Source organism: Centrocercus urophasianus, unplaced genomic scaffold (genome assembly GCF_019232065.1).
Source record: "Centrocercus urophasianus isolate 14NV4802_14NV808 unplaced genomic scaffold, USGS_Curo_1.0 seq_14, whole genome shotgun sequence".
NCBI lineage: Eukaryota > Metazoa > Chordata > Aves > Galliformes > Phasianidae > Centrocercus > Centrocercus urophasianus.
In genome coordinates this window covers 28,587,946-28,609,757 of record NW_024884586.1, presented here as the reverse complement: position 1 = coordinate 28,609,757, position 21,812 = coordinate 28,587,946, and the positions used below count along the sequence as shown (strand labels likewise).

The 21,812-nt window shown below is 36.7% G+C and overlaps 1 protein-coding gene across 1 annotated transcript in view; it reads right to left on the bottom strand.

Moving 5' to 3' along the window:
* The window catches only part of NPAS3 (neuronal PAS domain protein 3), a 579,942-nt gene that overhangs the window by 282,719 nt on the left and 275,411 nt on the right, over positions 1-21,812 (bottom strand). The window contains exon 8 of the mRNA XM_042813282.1: positions 21,165-21,247. Within this exon, the coding sequence (XP_042669216.1) occupies positions 21,165-21,247 (83 nt within the window). The remainder of the gene's footprint in view (positions 1-21,164; positions 21,248-21,812) is intronic.

Genomic DNA, 21,812 nt, shown 5'->3' with positions numbered 1-21,812 from the left:
GTGCAACTGGTTCTCACCAAGCTTGATTAGGAAGATTAACAACAAGATTAACAACAACAAGAACACTGACTGCATTGGCTTGCAGTTCCTAGAACTCAGTGTTTCAAGTCCCACAGGTACAGGTTCTGAGCCTCAACAATGCTTAGTCAATACTTGTTTTCATCAGCTTCCAAAGGTGACTGTGGTACCCTAGATTCACCACAAATGAATGTCTAACGAAACATAACATTTATGTCCAGAAAAGTCAGTCAAGATCTGACTGGAGTCAAGTCAATGATAAGCTAAATAAACAGTACAGTCCAACATCACAAAAAAGATTATTTAGTTTGAATGAAGAAGTAAATTACCTCACAGTTTAGATCTGGATAACTTGATCACAGATGCTCATTTCAATAAGAGAGAGATGACTGTAATTCAGATTTACATTCAGGTTTCTGGGTTTACAGAAAGCAGATACAATGAATAACTGAATTGAAATTATTATAAGTACAGGTGTTCTACAAGACACCCTTACCAAAACACTGCTAAAATAGTACACACAGTACTTTGGTAAATGTGCATTACAAAACATACAGCAATTCTTTCCAAATCTGAAGACCTTTCATCTACATATTTCACCTGAAAATTCAAGAAAATCTTTTATTTTACTTTGCAAGATTAATAGTATGATTTACTGAGATTTACTCATCCATTGAAACTTATTTTTTTGCTACTAGCATACTAGGTTTCAAGTTTATATTCACTGTATCATAACGTATTTTCATTATATTTTTGGTCATATGGATAAATATTTTACAGTTGCTTGAAAGAGAGCTCTTTTCCCTACTATTTTAAAAAAATTTTAAAGCATATACTGAGTATTTTGAAATACTTTGTGATGAATGGTTCTCTGAGGAATTAAGTTCTGTTTAATAACATTCTTTCCTTGACTAAGCAATTGTTTACACCATAGACAGAATTAAAATAATCCGCCCAAGAATCATAGTTTGGTTACAGGCACTAACACAAAGGAGAACACCCTGGCAACAAACCAACAGAAATATAGGTTTCATAGTTTCAACTGAAACAGGTAATCTCAGCTACCTGCCTTTCTCAGAAAGGAAGACATCCAAATTTATATGAAACATTACTTTCAGCCATGGTGATCAGGAAGTTTTTTAACAGGTGTCTCACTCAGGATAGAAATTACTTTTGATTTAGAGATTCTGAAGAAGAATTGTGATACTTGGTCTTACTGCTGAAGATCTACCAAAAGAAAACAGATCTTAACGTAAAGTTCTTAAAAACATTTTGAGCTGACAGTCCAGCCAATATAGATGCAATTGTTTTTAGTGAATGTATTATATTCCTTCATTTCTTGATACTAGCAGTCATGGTATTCATGCATGATTTCCTATGGAAATTCTACATAGGTTGCTTCAAAAATGCCTCCTATTTATTTCCATGGACACTACAACAGATACAAAGAGCACAATAACAGTTTGATATGACAAATTCTCAGCAACAAAATGGTTTTTTTCAACATACTCAACCACCATTAGACATACATTTTTGCCAGCAATGAACAAGATTCTGCATGCCATGCTTATAAAAACCTGAACCACTGGAGGTGTTACAATCACCACTGCTGAAATGCACCACCAACCACAGTGCTCACATCCACTCTTTGGTCTCTATAAACATTTAGCAAGCCTTGATGAATGTCACATGACCAGAAGCCAAACTAAAACACCAACAAGTGCAAAGGAAAAGTCTGAACAAGTAGTTCCCTCTTTAAAAGAAGGAGTCAGGTTAATATACATGTTCATGAAACTAGGAATTTATTTTGAAACAAACTAATATCAACGAACAATTTTATTTTATGCTGACAGGGGGCTATTAATTATCTTGTTCTTAAAAGAGGTGCTTCAAATGAAGGAGGAAATCTTTCAAATTATAATGAAAGCTATTATCACTCTTCTGCAAAAGCCTTTGCAAAAGCAGAACACTTTCTGTCATTTCTCTCAGCAGCTCATGACATTCAGTCCTGGACACTATTTATTTCTTCTATCAGCCTTACCATAGCCTTATTCTATCTGCTTACAAACTCCTACTAAGAAAATCACAGCATATTTTAAGTTACACATACACTTTACTGTAAGGCAGAGCTGAAACACAGAACACAATTTCTAACAAGTTTGTTTAACCAGATAGCTACAGGAGGCTCTCAGCAATACAAAGTTTTCAGGTGCGCTGTAAAACAAGCCAGCAGGGAAGAAGATAAGCGTGGATGAACAGGGAACATTTTCTGAGACTCCAGAGAAAAAGAGACCTTACCTCCTGTGGAAGAGGGGACAGACAACTTAGAAGGAGTACAAAGAAATTGTTAGGATATGCAGGGAGAAAATTAGAAAGGCAAAAGCCAAGTTTGAACTCAACCTGGTCACCGTAGTAAAAGAGAAAAAAAACCGAACTTCTAAAAACATATATTAACAGCAGGAGGAGTGCTAAGGAGAATCTCTATCTTTTATTGGATGCAGCAGGAAAAATGAACACTAAGGAAAAGGGAAAGGATGAGGTTCACAATGCCTTCTTTACATCTGTCTGTAAAAGTCAGACCAGTTATCCCTGGAGTACTCTATCCCCTGACCTGGAAGTCTGGGATGGGGAGCAGAATAAACCCCCCATAATTCAAGTGGAAACAGTTAGAGACCTACTACTCCACTTGGACTGCCACAACTCCATGGGGCCAGATGGGATCCACGTGAGGGTGCTGAGGGAGCTGGCACCCTTTCCACTGCCAAGCCACTTTCCACCATCTGTCAACAATCAGTCAGAGAGGTCCCAGATCATTGGAGGCTTGCCACTGTGATTCCCACCTACAAGAAGGGTCATAAGGAATGTCAGCCTGACCTCAACAAGGGAAAGTTATGGAGCAGTTCATATTGAGTGAGATCACCTGGCATACATGGGAGAGGATCAAGCCTAGCCAGTACAGGTTTATAAAAGGCAGGTCCTGCCTGAAGAACTTGATCTTCTGTGATTGAATGACCCACCTGGTGGATGAGGGAAAGGTTGTCGACGTAGTCTAACTAGACTTCTGCAAAGTCTTTGACACTGTCTCCCACAGTATTCTACTGGGGAAGCTGGAAGTCCACGGCTTGAACAGGTACACTCTTTGCTAGGTAAAGAACTAGCTGGAGGGCTGAGCCCAGAGAGTGGTGCTGAATGGAAGTAAAATCTAGCTAGTGACCAGCCACAAGCAGCACTCCTCAAGGCCTATCCTGGTTAATATCTTTATTAATGACTTGGATGAAGAGAACAGGTTTGCAGATGCCATCAAGGCAGGAGGAAATGTCGATCTGCCTGAGGGTTGGAAGGCCCTTCAGAGAGAGCTGGACAGGCTGGGTCACTGGGCTGATGACAATAGGATGAAGTTCAACAAGTGCAAGTGCTGAGTTTTGTACTTTGGCTACAACAACCCCAGATAATGGTATAGCCTTGGGGCAGAGGGGCTGGAAGAATGTGTGGAAGAAATGGACCCGGGAACATCGGTCAGCACTCAGTTGAACATGGGTCAACAGAGTTCCCAGGTAGCTTGTATAGGAAAGAATGTAGCCAACAAGACCAGGGAACTGATTGTCCGCCTATACTCAGTTCTGGTGAGGCCTTACCTTGAGTACTGCGTTCAGGTTTAGGTCTCTCACTACAGGAAAAACATTGAGGCTCTTAGGCATTTTCAGGGAAGGGCAATAGAGCTGGTGAGTAGTCTGGAGCATAAGCCTTATGGAAAGTGGCTGAGGGAATCAGGATTGTTTAGTATGGAGAAGAGAAGGCTCAAGAGACACCTTACTGCCCTGTACTGCTACCTGAAAGTAGTTTGTGGCAAGGTAGGAATTGGCTTCTTCCCCCATGTAACCAGCAACAGGACTACAGGGAATGGCCTGAAGTTGTGCCAGGGAAGGTTCAGGTTGGAAAAATTTATTCTCCAACAGAGTGGTCAGGCACTGAGATAGGCTGCCCACAGGGGTGGTTGAGTCACCATCCCTAGAGGTGTTCAAGAAATGTTTAACTAAGGAACATGGTTTAGAGGGAAATATTGGTGTTAGATAGATGGTTGGTAGTACAGCTGGAATTATTGTGGTGAAAATGGGAAAAGAAACAAACAAGGAAGAAATGCTCACCAGTATCCAAAGATCTAGGTTCACAGGAAAGACTCCACAAAGGAGGGATTTCCAGAAAGAGAACTTTCCCCAGTGGTAGACAGCCCTTAAATGGGGTCTAGGAGGGGTGGAGCCTTCTGGTCACACAAGTGAATTGCCTTCACCTGTGCTCCCATGGCTGACTCAATCCTTTCCTCACTCAGTGGTTCAGGTCATGACTCAACAGTTTGCATATAGTTGGACCAGATGATTTTGGAGGTCTTTTCTAACATCACTGATTCTATGATTAATAGTGATACAAATCAAGAATAACAAAGTGTTAAAAGTTAGAGAAGCAAACTTTCATTTAGATACTGTCATAAAGTTCCACTGAAGCATCTGTCTAGGGACCTTCACCAGCTTATAAACTCTTAAGAAAATAAAACTTTTAAATACAAAAGTTGAGATTGAGGGGTTCCATTTGCTTCGCATTTAAGAACTTTTGCATTTCAAATGAAGAAGAATTCTGGAATTTATACTTAACAGTGAAATGTATTTTCATACATTTAGTTGGTTCTATATCCTAAAAACATTTGGCTAAAAATATACTCTGGATTTCCTCCTTTGGTTTTCTCTTACTTAACTGAAAACTCTTCTCACTTTCAGAGCAAACAACCAGTTATATTTATGTGAACAACTGAAATAAAATCTAATGAACTGTCATTACAGCATTTGTAATCATTATGGACTTTTGGTTTTGAAGAGATATGTATCTGGGCTTGTTTTTCAGCAACTCAGACTTCTGTTCAGCCAGCATGTTCACTACAAGATGTTGGTTTTTGCACTGTGTTGTTAAACCAGCAGTTATTTGTAGAAACCATGTGTATGCAGTGTTTTCCACACTACATTAATTTAGTTTGCTAGGTACTCTCATCCTTTATTCAGACTTAAACTGCCATTAACAACATACTGTGTCTCCTGTAGCATAAAGTTTATGGAGGAATTTGACTTAAGATGATTAGCTAGAAATTTATCATATGTGACCTAAAGATTTAGCTCTGCAGCAGTATTTTGAAATAAGCAGTATTTAGGATAAATACTGTCACATGCCTTACTCATTATTTTACTTTAGCATATTTTACAGCATGGATGGTGCTGAGGGAGTCACATGAATGGATCAGAACCCTACAAATTTGGTCACAAAAGAGTGCATGTATCTTTATGACATCACGCCAGTATCTTTATGAAATCATATTCAATGCTTGCTGAATTTCACAGCATTTTTGCTTTTTTCCTCTGTGGACAAGATGCCCAAATAGAAATTTCTGTATTCCTGCCAGTTCTTTTAATTTATTCTTACTACAGTCTAGAGTGTTGCTCACTTCTACTTCCTTATTGGTATTTCTATTTTAAACATTGATGACCAAAATGATGTGCTTCTAATACTTCTGTCTGACAGGACAGAATAAAACACAGTCTACCTTTCTTTTGGGTTCCTGTAGATCACAGCAGTTTAAATGAATAAACATAAAACAAGAATAATCATAATATTATTTAAAACTTTAATGAAAATAGTTACTTATAACTATACTGACTAATATAGTAAGAAAATGTTCCCTTTCACCTTAAATTATTCTTATAAAATTCATGTTAGTTTGAGCCCTTCTGGTGTACAGATGTTTGGGGGATACTCACAAAATTTAATTTTGGATTGTTACAATTAATGTCCATGCTCTTGCTACAATCCAGATAGAGAGGAAACACGTTCTAGTGGGTAATTCACAACAAAAGCTTTATTTCATAGTTGTAAATTCCTTTCTAAAATTTCTAAAATTATCCTTTCACATACCCTGGACATCACATAGCTGTTTTGGTTTAAATGAACTGTTTCAACCAGAAAATACACAATAAATAATAAATAAATAAATATGGACTGAATGCTGTTTAGTGAAACGGGACAAGCAGCAAAATAATGCAGAGGTTAAAACATTCAGTAATCTGTGAAGATTTTAAGGGAATTCCCATAAAAGTTTTATTTTCCTTTCTCTAATATGAAGTACCTGTTCTTTACATAACTCATAAAATGCTTTATAAGATATAAGACTATGATGACTAATACCTACAAAATTTATAGAATTGTATGTCACAAATCACAGCATGACAAGTAACTAATTTTCGCAGTACTATATATATCAGTGACATCAGTTAACAAAATACAGTGAAACTATTATTGTATAGAAAAAAGGAACAAACTGAGCAGAGTGAATTCTTGTTTCTGCTTTTAATTTTAAGTTCAATTTTATCTCAAGTCAAGACTGGTTTATAAAGGTATAACTTACGAATCCATGTGGGTTAAAATAGCAAAAGATGCCCTATCTTGCCTTATCTTCTTTTAATACCATTGATTTATTTTTTTTTAATTTTGAAATATTTCATTTTTAAAATGAAACCAAAAACTTACTTCCTCCTAGTCTATATAAGCACAGGCTAAATATGAAAAACACACTTCACAAAATCACACCTTTAAAAGAAGTATTATTGTTGACGTTATTAACAACACTTTAAAATAAAAGTACATAATTGTTCAACTAAAATGAAATCCCCAAGACAGAAGTACGTTAAGCCATATTAGTTCCAAATGGCTAACATTTTTATAGCACTAGCTAAATGAATTAATAATTATTGGATACTTATTTTAAAGGATTGGCATTTTTTATTTAAAAAGCTATGAAGTACATGCTGCACTCTCAGTAATACTTCCAGAATCACTCATATTTAAAACTTCTACAGCACTTAGACATAGAAGATCAGCTCCCAGTAATCTCTATATATCACACACTATTTATATTGAAAAGAGTTTAGAATTTCTCTAAATTAAAACACAAGTAAAGCTGTGGGTAGAGCAGCATGTGTTCATACTCACTGCCTACTCTTTTCTCTATGTGCAGAAATATCAATCAAGCCCATTCAAGGGTTAATTCAGCTCTACATTTTGACCACATAATGCTTACAATTTAGTCTAAGGCTTAAAACCAACCAAGAAGGAAATGCTCCACTGATGTATACAGCCACCTTGTAAAGAAGATTACATATTAAAGAAGGTGGTTTAATCTTCCTTTCTAATCTACATCTTCAATTTCTAAACGAGGCCAATGTGCTGAGTTTCTCAGTTCTATATTGTTCTTGATATTTATTGGTATCAAGCATTCATTCTCAAATACTTCTACTTCAAATGCTTTGAAGGACAACCCTCCCATTATTTTACACAAGTGAAAAGTAGTACTGGATGAAGACCTTTGCTGATAGAGAAAAAGTTGGGGATGGCGGAAGAGGAGAGAGAACTGCAAACCTTCATGTCTGTCACTGAATTTTCTTTCTCTCTGAGATTGTTCTGTGCGGCACAAAAGGATCTGGCTTTCATGGTGTTTTGAAAACAGTATTTGAAGAGAGCTTCTTTACTTAAAAAAAAATGTTATTTCAGAGTTCCTGGAGATCAACGCTTACTTAAGAATCCATATCAAACTTTCCCAAGGGAATGAACAAGTAAATATTAATGATGTTTCTTTTCCACTTGAGGAAAAACACTTGTAAGTTACAGCTCTTTTAGATAGACTCTTTTCTTGTAGCATAGGAAAAGTATTATATTTTCCTCACTTTATCATTTCTTTTCATAAGCTGGCATAAGCAGAAAAAAAACCTTATGCATTACAATCTTGCCATGAATGGGAAGAGCCCTCAACTATCTCACAGGACATCTTTCGACCTAGATTGGCCTTTCCAACGTAACAGCACTGCTTCAGAAGACTTGGCTTATGCATTCACTGACTGTGCTGGCTGGGATCTCTCACTAGGAATACATAGTCTGCTCAAAGTTGGGAGCCAACTGCTGGTGTAACTGACAGATGCAGGACCCATATGTCCAAGTATGGATAGGATGCCTGTATCACTTGCATTTCGATGTCAGCTTTCCTTCACTGGCTCTGCTGCTGCCTTTGCTGATAAACCTGCCTGTCGGTCTGCTGTGGGTCAGCGTGCTGCTGCTCTGAAGTCATGCTTCTTCGATTACTTAGTGGTTCCTCTCTATTAAGGAGTACTATCTGAGCATAATATTCATCCCTCAAAGTCACTACACATCTATTTCCAGTACTGTTCCTTGTGATGTAGGCACAGATGATGAAATTTTGCAGGTGCAGTGAATCTGAAAAATGTGTAAATGTTCATTCCCTGTCTTGTGGCTGGAGAGTTCTGCTGATATCATCCATTACTTTTTAATCCTAAACAATTTTTTACTGCTGGATAACACAGCCAGGAATTGCAAGTGGAAGACGTGGATGACATCACAAAGACATTTTTATAAAAAGGAAAAACACTGCACTAAAATGTTCTGTATGATATTAAATTCTGTGCAAAAATTTGCCCATATATCATTGACACCTACTTAGAAATTTGCATGTGACATCCTTGACAGGCACATTTTTGACACTAGAGAAAATAAAATCCTCTTTAACTGAAATGCTGTGCTCTGCTTTTTCTTCTGTTGGTTGCTTTGAAAAAGCTACAACAGTACTGTTGGTTTTTTTCTTTGACTTTAGAATGTTCTCAAGTATCTGGATATTTGAGAACAAAACAAAGCTTGATAACACTCACATATCAGGAATTTTTCCATTTTCTCAGGTAAGAATGGGGAAAGATAATTTTCCTTTCACATACTAAGTCTCCAAATCCTCTCCAAGCAGGAATCTGGAGAATGTCATTTGAGCACAAGGCTTAAGGGTGTGTAAGCTCCTAAACCCAGAAATGGCTGCTATAGTCACTTTCTGCCAAGCCTCCTACATGTAGATAATTCATACCCTCATCAGGAATAATCTGTCTGGGAGCTGGGGAAACTTCTGCAGAACAAATGCCAAATGGTGCTAATTAGCTTTTGGCAATCACTGGAAGTGTGGGGAGCAGTACAAAGTCAGCAGCCTCAATATGCAAGGACTAGTCATAAAGTAACCCCTGTCCTCTCCAGCAAGTGGCAACCTAACGTGGCATACTGAGTCCGAACACCCAAACTCTCAGGTACTCAAGAAGTCATAAATAATAATGCTATAACACCCTCAGTGTCTGCACAGTGCCAAGAGCAGGACTTCATACAAGAAGGTACCATTCCTGCTGCTCTCCCACTTGACAAACAGACAGGTTTGATCTTTCACAGGCTTAGCTTTAGGAGACTACAATTAAGCATTCAGATGAAAATACGTGTTGCCAAGTGCAAAACATAAAAATGACTACTGCAAGAAATTGGACATAGAAGAACATGGAAGCATGACTCAGCTTTAGGCCAAAAAGCTTCGGTTTACAATAAACAGACAAGTATTTCAGGTTTATTTTGTATTATAGAAAATCAAAACATTGTACTCTTGAAAATCTGATTTTTTTTTTACCTTCTAGAATACACTTTAATAACTATTAAGTTTAATATGATATCTAGCCCTATTCATCAAAAGGAGTACCATATTCTATCTTTGATTTTACTTGACTACATAATTTGTGAAAGATGGAAAAGACTTGATTAGCACTGTATCAGACATGTAAAGGTAAGCACACACACAAAAAAAGAAAAATTCAAAAAGAAAAAATAAAGATGTCAAGCTTAGCAGGACATCTTATCAACAACACTATTTGTTTACAACCTTTTTTGTTGTTTGAGATTTAACAGAGGACTTACATGTTATTTCCAGAACAGTATACTTCATTTAAATAAACCTCAAAATTCTAAACTGCAACAGTTTTTAGTGTTTTTGTTTTGTTTAGTTTAGTTTTTTTTTGTTTAGTTTTTGTTTGCCTGAGAGAAGCAATTCCTGTTCTCTACCTTAGGCCACTCTGGAAATGTAAGGATGACTTCTGAATATAGACCACCACAGATATTTTCTTCTCCTTAAAGTGTGCATTAAGGGCAAACAGCTCACTAGATCTCTGCTAGCAAAAACTATGAATGGAGTCATGAAGATTAAAATCTTTATATTCAGCAGAAGGTATAATTAAAGGGAAGAACAGAAGAACAAATAATAAGCACAAAGCAAGCCAATGATATACACTATAAATCACTATCTAGAATATGCAGGCAAGAATTTACAATCCATTCAATCAAACCTGAATTCAATCAGACATTATCGAAGTAGTATAGTCTTACATTAATGTCAAAGGGTACACCTAATAGTGTTCTCCATATAATGGAGAAATTGTGGAAGACAAAAACAATCCATTGGCTAAGTGCTGTGCATAATTAATAAACACAATTCAGTATTGATTTGGATCTCATGTGACCTTATAAAATGTCCCCTAAAGAAAATGTGATACAATGTAATTATACACAATTACCTTACTTCTGGAAACTTTACCATTTGTTTTCACACTCCTCTTTTTATTTTCTGTACAGGCAGAAATTCTAATACAGTGACATTTTGGCAACAACTAATAGAAACAGCTGCTTTTAAACAACATTTAAGTTAATATACTCAAACACAGAGTGTAATCTCTACAAACCTGATTCATTTATTTTAAATATTTTTGTATTCTTTTGTGTGTTTTAAAGTCTGGGTAAAGATGCTTGCACTTTCCAAGTGAAATCCACTGCCTCTGGGGCTACAGATTCTATAGTAATGTGTAACACTGACCACTGAACTTCCATTTCAGTATTTATACTTGTATTTATTTAGCCCTCATAATTTCAAATAACGGTGTGAAAACACAATCAGCATACAGCTGATATAATGAAATGACTCCATGTTAAAAACAGCCTGAAACAACAGCATGCACATGAATCTCCACCATCCCTTTAAGGATTCTATGTACACAAATCCCAATATTATCCTTTGTCAAATCCTGTGAAAAAACAGTCTACATACTGCCCTTCACCTCTATTGCAGAGCAGCACAAAGGATGATCGAAGCCTGTCCAGTAATTTTTATTTCCATTAGATTTGAAATGGGCAATCTTTGAAAATATTTTTCAAGACAGTGAAGAAAAATATCACTGTTAACTTGCACAGCACTGATCTAAATTTTTGTTTTCCCCAATTTTATTTATTTATACTCAATCAACACCCTTTTTCTTTCTCAATGAATGCTGTGATTTGGGGAAAAAAAAAAAAAAAAAAAAAAAAAAAAAAAAAAAAAAAAGAAGAAGAAGAAAAGAATTAAGGCATTCCGAAACCAGGACCCTGCTGTCCTTGTCTATGTCCTTCCAATCACCATAGAAGGTATAATTCTTTCTGGTGAATCCACAAATTAGTTTATACTGTCTATACTTTTCAAACCACCCTACTTCAGTTCAAAACATGGCTAAAACCCAAATCACAACCGAACTCCACTAAATAGAGTTTTGCTGATGCATGTGAAGAAAAATTCCTCTGTCGACATCAACAGGCTGCAGATAGTCCTCAATTTCTGTTAATGACCTCTTCCCTCTGTCTGATTCAGTACAGCCCACTGGCTATGGAAATGACAACGCTCAGCAGGTGACAACAAAATCGTCAACAAACAGTGCTGAGATATGTCATTTTCTTCAAATACTTTCTCAGGAATTAAATGGCACACGATGGTATGCTTTGTTCTGCTCAGATCAAATATTTCTTTATTAAATGAAACTGCACACTCTTATATGTAGTTGCTATATAAAATGCAGGTTTAAGTGAACTGCTTCAAGCTTCAGTTACAAAACAAATCGATATTTCCCATACCTCCCCCAGTCTCCTTTTAACACCTAACTCCTTGGGCAGTCACTTGTAGGATGCTGTATGTTTTGACATAACTCCAGACTGAAAACACTGCCCTTATGGATCCATTCTGAGACTTTTACTGTAACTGGGACAAACTGGAGTATGCAATTCAGCACATTTCAGGTTTCCTGAATCTGGGAAATCTTCTTGCTATACACTCCAGCTAATGGACAGAGACATCCCTTTTAACAATGCTGCCTGTGCAACATTTAACCTTTTCGGATTCAAACCTAGCCTTTGTTCCTAGCTCTTTCTAGAAACATGAAATGTGTCAGGCTAACCTTCTTTATAACTAAAACTGGTGTAGAACTAGAACCATATCATAGCATTCACATGTTTAGATATTTACACATGTTTAAAGTGCAAAGGTAGCATCCAACAGTGAAAAGAAGTATACAGCATTAACATTTCTATTAAAGCATTCTCCTTCTTCCTTTTTGGCTTAAATACCTACTATTACTCAGAATCATTTAAACTTGAAAAAAATGCACAATTAAATTTCTAAAGTTCAAAATAAACATCTTTTCTAAATAAGTTTACACTTTTATTACAAGAGGATGATCTTTTGAGAAGATCATTAATCTACAAGCTGCATAAGGTGTCCGGTGATCAAACTTGAGCAGATTCCTATGTAGATTACGTACTTCGCTGCAGAAAGATGAAATATTGTATGTCCTTAAACCAGAAACAGAAACGGCTGCTGGAGACGCCTGAAATCTCTTGAAAAGGCACACTGCCAAGTTGACATACTAATCATTTCTTACTCAAGCCCTATGGCTCTTTTCACAACATATCAGCATTTACACTGCTGACCTGTTTCTGAACTGCGTTTGGTTGAGGTGTTCAACCAGTTAATAACTGGACATTTCACGTCATGCCAAATTGCTATTTCCAAGTAGATTGGGTTTCTCTCAGTTGTTTTCTAAATGTAACACATTCTCTTGCTGCAATCTATTTTTAAATTATTTTCATCTTAACTATACTCCAGATTACATTCTTTCATCTGTCCAGTGAGAAATTATATTTTTAGAAGGTTGTACTTCTATCTGTGTTGTGGATTTAATAGGTGGACGACCCGATGGATAAGCAATCGGTTGAAAGGCCGCAGACAGAGGGTGGTGGTCAATGGCTCTATGTCCAGGTGGAGGCCGGTAACAAGTGGTGTCCCCCAAGGGTCTGTCTTGGGACCGGTGCTCTTAAACATCTTTATTAACGACATCGATGAGGGAATTGAGTGCACCCTCAGCAAGTTTGCTGACGACACCAAGCTGAGTGGTGCGGTTGATACGGTGGAAGGAAGGGATGCCATTCAGAGGGACCTCGACAGGCTGGAAAGCTGGGCTCGGGTGAACCTAATGAGGTTCAACACGGCAAAGTGCAAGGTTTTGCATTTGGGCCGGAAGAACCCCAGGCACCTGTACAGGCTGGGAGGAGTGGTCCTTGAGAGCAGCTCGGCAGAGAAGGACCTGGGGGTCCTGATGGACGAGAGACTGAACATGAGCCAGCAGTGCGCTCTGGCAGCTTGAAAGGCAAATGGGATCCTGGGCTCCATCAGGAGAGGGGTGGTCAGCAGGGACAGGGAGGTGATTGTCCCTCTCTACTCGGCTCTTGTGAGGCCCCATCTGGAGTACTGCGTCCAGGTGTGGAGCCCTCAGTACAAGAAAGACATAGAGATTTTGGAAAGGGTCCAGAGGAGGGCAACTAAGATGATCAGGGGGCTGGAGCACCTCCCCTATGAGGACAGGCTGAGGGAGTTGGGCTTGTTCAGCCTGGAGAAGAGAAGGCTGCGGGGTGACCTCATTGCAGCCTATCAATACCTGAAGGGAACCTACACCCAGGAGGGGAGTAAACTCTTCAAAAGGGCTGACAATAGCAGGACTAGGGGAAATGGATCCAAGTTGAAGTTGAAGGAGGGAAGATTTAGTTTGGATGTTAGGGGGAAGTTCTTTACAAGGAGAGTGGTTAGGCCCTGGAATGGGCTGCCCAGGGAGGTTGTGGATGCCCCGTCCTTGGACGTGTTCAAGGCCAGGTTGGATGGGGTCCTGGGCAACCTGATCTAAATGTGTGTGTTTGGTGGCCCTGCTAGGCAGGGGGGTTGGAACTACATGATCCTTGAGGTCCCTTCCAACCCGGGTGATTCTGTGATTCTGTGATTCTGTGTATATGCAGTCATTTCTTATACCACAAAGATGTCATTTTTGTTCAATTTATAAGGCATTTCAGCATCCAATTTATTACTGTGATCTCAATGTTTCTGAATGAATAATTTGAACCCTATATGATTGCCAGTTTTCTTAAATAAAAGATTTTTCTAGATAAAAGACGGTTGCATACCAAAAACTTTTGGTTTTAGATAGAGATGTAGATTTTTTACTTTTCTCCTTTAATTGTATTTAATTTCTGGATAGCAATTTGCTGTGAGAAATTGTTCCCCTTTTGATTTTTGTATCTAAATGGTCAGAGTGCTATCTCAAGAAAGAAAAACATATGAGACAAACTGTATGACAAAGGTGAAGTTCAGACTGAAAATTTAAGTACACAAAGTACACTACTTGGGTACCATAGAAATTGTTCCCTTTTGGAAGGATTATGTGATCTCCAAACCTTTAATTCTGACCAGTTACATACTCATTCTGTCTCACTACATTACGTACAGCTCTTTAAGCCAAGAGAAGGCTCAGGATCACTTTGCTGAGGTTTGATCTAGAACTATTTTAACTAATCTTCTAACTTCCACTTTATTTTGGCTACTAATGCATAATTTAACCTGTACTTCATTTCAATCAATTTTTTTTTCCCCCACATCATACAGATCTATGTTCCTCAGCATATCCGAAGTTTTGTGGTTTTTTTTTTTGTTTCACATTTCCCTTTCTTGCCTGTCTTTGATATGTGCTAACACAGGCCAACTAGTAGTCTGTCTCTGTAAGCCAATATAAACTGCAAGAAATAGAACAGTCTCCTTCATTCTCGCAAAGCTCCTACAAAAACGTCACCACTAGCAGCTCTGTACAGAAATCTCCAAGCCAGTAGAAGTCTTTTCTGCTACAACCTTTTTCAGCCTGGAAAAACCCTCCACCAGCACTGCTATCTGCTGCTTCCTTGCCTTAGTCTTGTGTCAATATTTCTGTGCTGACCACTGTTATACAGAGATATAGAGATATAGAACCTCATTCTGTAATGAGAAGGTAAATCATCTCCCAATATTCTCTAGCACTCCAACCCATTCTTGTCTATTTTCCACTTTTTTTCATCCTCTTGTCAAGGTGAGGAAATAATAGTTTAAGCATTGATAGAAATTGGATCTACACTCAGTTATGGCCCAGCCAGAAAAAGAGCTACATCTAAACAATGTCAGCTTGTACTGTTTATACCTATATAAAACATTCCGAAGTTTTACAAGACTCAAAAATTTGTGTGGTATTTTCTTGTTCTACTTTGATAATTCATATAGTTTGGCCAATTTTAATTTGTAACAGTAAATTTGCAGTGTGTAAGTATTAATACTTACTTTCAATACAGAAAATATCTTCTCTTTCTCCATGACACTATTAACTATCTTTGAGCCACAGAATGGTTTGGGTTGGAAGGGACCTTTAAGATAATCCCGTTAAACTTCCCTCCTTCCATCCCACTATAGGCAGGGATACCTCCCTCTAGACCAGGTTGCTCAAAGCCCCATCCAGCCTGGCTTGAATGCTTCCAGGGAGGAGGCATCCACAACCTCACTGGGCAACCGATTCCAGGGTCTCACCACCTCACAGTAAAGACTTTCTCCCTAATTTCTAGTCTGAATCAACCCTCTTCAGTTTAAAACCATTTCCCCTTGACCTGTCATTACATGCCCTTCTAAAAAGTCCCTCCCCAGCTTTCCAGTAGGCCCCCTTTAGGTACTGGAAGGCCGCTATAAGGTCTTCTCAGTCTTCTCTTCTCCAGCTGAAGAGCCCCAGCTCTCTTAGTCTGTCCTCACAGAGGAGGTGCTCCAGCCCTCTGATAATCTTCGCAGCCCTCCTCTGGACCTGCACAAACAAATCTATGTCCTCTTGTGTTGGGGGCTTCAGAACAGGACACAATACTCCAGGTGGAGTCTCACGAGAGCACAGCAGAGTGGCAGAATCAGCTCCCTCAACCTGCTAGTCACACTTCTATTGATACACAATTCTTGTACTGCATCCATAATTGCTCATTACTGCAAAACTGTAAATAACTTCCCCTGTTCATTTTGTGCTTTGCCTTAAGAAAAACCTCACAGGGATTTCACAGATGCTGCATGCTGAACATTCATATTTACAATGCATGAAAATCTTTACTCACATGCACTCTGGTAAGCTGTCTCTAGGAGAAAATGAATAGTGGCACTGTCTTGTTATGTTCAATGTAGTAGTTATAGGTAAATCGAAACATCTTCCAAACATGACTAAATATTGTAGTGAAGATGCATAGTGAATTCTCTCTACATTTTGTCTATGTCAAGCTTGATAGAATAACATTGTCCTTCAAAGAGAGTCACAGCTGCAAAACTAATAACAGAAATAACTAAGTACAAGACCCACATGAACAATAGAGAATAAATTCTGATATGGAAGTTTCTTTCAAATTGTGTATTTGCTTCTCTACCTCTTGTATTTGGAAACACCAATACATAAACTGCCTTAAGTGCATAATCACAAGAAAGTGGAAACATCCAGTGCTTCATCACCCTCATTATAAAGAATTTCTTCCTTACATCTAATCAAAATCTACTCTCAATTATTAATAAAAATAGTATATCTTAAAACAAAACAAAAGTTGTTAGGATGAAAGACATTTTTCATTTGCTCACAAGATTGGCAATGTATCAGGGTTCTTACATTCACAGGCCATGTGTGGTTAGTTTTCTTGTTTATCTTATGTACAGAAAAGCTAATATAATACATCAATTGATTTATTAGCCTGTGGTTTCTCTAACACGGGACTGCCCTTCACATTCATGGAGAACCTGGGACCATTGTATGGAATAAAGCCAAACCATGCCATTTGCACCATACGTGGCTTTCAGGGAGTTCAGATAGTGCTCCCATTCTAGATTTGCCTTACGTGATCAAGTCTATGCTGATAATGAGGCTGCTGCAATGTGAATAGGACCTAATAGCACTTGAACATTCTACAGATGACTTGGCTCAGGTATCTTAGTACAACTGCACATCCAGTACAGGTATCCTTTCTGAATTATGAGCAGCGCTACACTCCTGGATCCCTAAAGTATGTGGTTTCTTTCTTGTGGCTTGTAACTCTATGCCATCCGCTTGCAAAACAACCATGCATAAACTTCTGGTAGGAATCTCTATCACAATGGTTACTAATGATAGTGCTCACCACTCAACATCTGAAAAAAAAAAAAAAGTTTTCTGCACTCCAGCACTTCAGCATCTTGTTGCTTTAAAGATTTCTTCAGACAAAAGTAAGTAGATGGGAAGAGAGAACATGGTACATGCAATTAAGACAACTAATGTCTAAGTTATTGTCTATGGTAATATAACCCTATATGGAAGTGTTACAGTTTTTTAACAGTAGAATAGGTGTTGAAGCAAAGAATGCAATTACAAAAGTTATCACTCCTGTATGCAGGAATACATAATGTACCACTCACTGCAGTTCAGATACATACTTCAATTAATATTACTAATACCCTCCTTCTATCCTTTTCTGACTTTAAAAGCTATTCCATTGTGTTTAATTGCAAATATTTATTCCTTAAGATGAAGTATTTATAACGAAGAAATATCTTTTATAAATATTGAATTTTATTTGAAAATACAGCACATTTTACTTCTAATTGTTTTACAGTTCAAACTGTAAGGTGCGTTCTTTTTTTGTTCAAGAATTTTAAAAGCAACTAATTTAAATATGCAAAATTATCTTGAGTTGTTCATACGTGAACTTAAAAGCCATGCAACACAGGAAAATTAAGTAATTATGCCTCCAAGTTATTTACTGCAATTAAGCTCATTTATCATATGCAAATTAGTGCAAACTGGTCTCATTAGTTACTAAATTACTCAATATGAGCTGAACAATGTAGCACTCCAGTTTGTAATGAAAAATCCCTGTAGAGGCAAGCAGTATCAATTAAGCTAATTTGCATATGCAAATATATTCACTAACTTTCCCTTTTCTCTATATTTAGTTCTACATTTCCTGATCATTCCTGATTATGTGAAGAATATGGGGTTATTGACCCTTTTCCACACCTTTTCAGTAGCAATGAAGTTACAGAAAAAATTCAGGGGCCTTATATAAACCAATAATTTTCATTTTTACAACCAGTTTCAACCACATTTTTGAATAGCAGGGGGAGGAAGTAATACTTTTTTACTACATTTATTTAATAAATGCTGACACATACGTAAAAATGTAAAACCGAAAATGTATCAAAGTCTATTTTCACTATAACACCACTATTCTGAAGAAGATAAACACAGGCTAACCAAAGCATGCAATCTGACAAACCAAAAATTTTACCAAAAAATAATTAACATATTGCCATTACCTTCCCCCTTTTTCCCCCCCTATCACAAACATTTCTCTTTTTTCTATTCAGGTGATTTTGCTTGGAAATGCTTAAAAAGTATTCTGCCCTGACTTTGAAGATACTTGTATGACAACATGTAGGTATTCATGTTTTGGGTTGTTGTTTTTTTTCTGTAAACACACGGTGGATAGTTTCCTTGTCTGTAAACCTACCACAGGAATCTGTTCAGTATGACATATAATTGTAATTGGCTATGGCTAGGAATTTTCTGACACAGCTGAGACTTCTTGCTTGTAGAAGTCAGATGTAAAATATTACAAGATGCACCACCATTTCTATTTTAAAATCATCATAAATAAATTACATCCACCTTTATAAGCATGCTTCTCATGTTTGTCAATAAATTTTGAAGTATCAAAATATTAGGAGGATTAGAGAGGCTCCTTAATTTCTCAGCTTACACTTAACCCAGTCTTCAAAATATTAATAGCAAAAGGGATTAAACAAACTATAGGTTCAACTGCCTCAGATAGCAGACTCCAAAAAAAACAGAGGTAGTCACAAGGTATAATTATTCTACAAGGCTGTTTACTTCACTTGCAAACAATACATATCATAATGCTGCTCTGCGAATCGTTTCTATAAGCAGCAAATTAAACAAGAACTTGTTAGAATAGCACTCCATTGCAGAGACCATCTAGTTGTTGTTATTTTATCTTCTATCTTCCTGAGATTATTTTTCTACCTGTAATGCCTCAAGGCAGTTATTCAAAGTTCAGATCCTTTTAAATTGCTGCATTTGAACACAAGACCTAAATTTTCCTTCAAAGTGCTGACTACTCTACTACATAAGAGAAGATTTTGACACACCATGATAAACTTGTGATATTATTAATTCATTTTGTCCTGTATCCATCACCAACAGTCTATTATCTTTTAAATGTCAGAGTGTAAGTTTCTATTATCAATTGGGAGATTAATGGGAGTAATTTGATAAAAGGCACCACCCTCTCTGCAAAGGCAACACCTCAACAGATATTCAGTAAGATGTTGATGGCAATTTTGAATTCTTGAAATATTGAAAATTCTCAGTCTATTTGTTACAGATAAAAGTGCAACATAGATTACTTACAAGCACTATGATAAAGTTATATCCAAAAAACGCCCTAATTTATTAGGTATAAGTAGAAAAAAATAAAAACAATAGTGGAATATTTTTTAAACAAGTTTAAACAAGTAATAAAAACACTAAATATTCTTAAATACACAATCAGTGAAAAATTGAAATGTCCAGTAGGTTTCAAGGTGGACAACTTAGTTTTTTTCTTATAACTGAATTATTCATACAGTGTCAAACCTAGTAACTAACAAGTATAAATAAATCAGTCCCAATGAGAGTTTATCTAGATACTTGTTATAATTTATATTGTAATAAGCATACACCTAGAATATATAGTGCATGTCCACATACTCAAAACACAAATGACACAAATTGGAATATCATGAAACCCACATTTATTTATTCTTTTTTTTTCTACATTTACAAGACAACATAACAGCACTTCTGTCTAATATTCAAACAGTGCTGCAGATACTGGTGCATACCTTTGGTACCATATCTATAATACAAATATTTGTTACAGAATCAAAAACTTGAACTATGTCTCTGCCAAGAATGTACAAGTAAGTAAATAACTTCATTCATGATTTTTGCTCCAAAGATAAATTCATTCTAGTGGTTAATTTCATGTTTTCCTAAAATTATCTTTGTTGCCATTCAGCATTTAGTTACTTTAAAAAGATGTAAAAATTCTGACATATTCTGCAGTGCTTTTGAATGCCACAGCTGAAGTAACACAGAGAGAGATAGCTCTCAATCATTTCAAATTAAGTGGAATATTTCTCATGATAATATCCTAATTTACCTCTCAAAAGATAATACACCAAGCAATATATTTGCATAGAGAAGCTGTGTACATTCCTAAATAAGTGCAGTTATTCAATGCTGTAGTTAGAAAAGGCTACATCTAAAGGGTGTTTTTTTAATTTCTATGGTGCTGTGTTTTTGCCTTGCTGACAGAACACTTCACATTCTTAACTGCTTCTGCTCCACTTTTGATTATTGCAAAGTAAGAAGGGTTGTACTAATCCTGACAAAACAAAACATGCACAAGAACATCTCCATCAGGTTACTGGTGGTTTTTTTTTTTTTTTTTTTTTTTTCAGAGTAATCCTCCTGGAATATAGTTACTTGAACAGTGTGACTAAATTCTTTGACAAATATCTCATTAGTTTTTATCTCATAGCTAAGGAAACCAAAGAGGCATGCTGCTGTTCATTTTTTCTCTTTACAGATTGCTGCAGATTTGTGATATATAATCATGACAAATGTGATATCAAAGAGGAAAGCAGTGCTCATAAAACAAAGTGGGGGAAAAACACCCTAAATTTGTACATGACACACAAGGAAAATGAAATAAACAACAAAAAATACTGTTTTATGCACACACACAAAAACATAAAGTCATTCTGCAAGCAGACATGTACTGCACAGTTGAAAATAACATAACATTTATCTACACAATACATGCCCTCCCTCTCCTTAAAACTGTCCCAAGCATGGGCTTTTCTAAAAAGAAAGAAATATGACTTTTTATAAATATTGACACCAACAGTTTTCAAATTATGGGCAGAAATAGGATTGACTAGCTATTTTGACTTTGTCATGGAAAAGCCTTTTTTTTGTTGTTTTTTTTTTTTTTTTTACCTGTAAAATATGACTTCCCAAATGAGATTCAAATACTTCAATGGCAAGGGCACTGGGACTTCTCCTGCGTTGGGCACCTATAACTGAATAAAAAACAGTTATGTTGCAAGGTCTGCAAATTCATTTGTAATCCCTGATCACAATATTTCACATTATTGAAATATGTTCTGCATTTTAAATACCAGTGTTAATTTAAAATTTATCTTGCACACAGTAAGTATAACTAGTACATAATTTTCAGTGACTCAGATTTTGAGGATAAAAGGATTCTTTTTGAAAACAAAGAAGGAAAGAAAAAAAAAACATGAAATAAACACCTATTCAAATGTACAAGAACTCTGAAAATGAATAGTTTACTCAAATAGCCCCTGTGGAAGGTTTCTTGTACATATGCTATGACAGCACACAGAAATTACTGAAAAATACTACTGAAAAAAATGCTAACTGTAAATGTAACGAGAATTAAATATTACTTAGGAGTTAAGAAGATACGAGAGAGATTTATCTGAAATGAAGTAAACACCATGTTAAAAAGTCAACACTTGGTAACAGCTGTCTTATCATCACATCCGAGTTGTCAAGCATTCTCCAAAGTACAGGTATGGTATTATTTACAACAAGTACTGTAGTGTTCCAGATATCCATGTT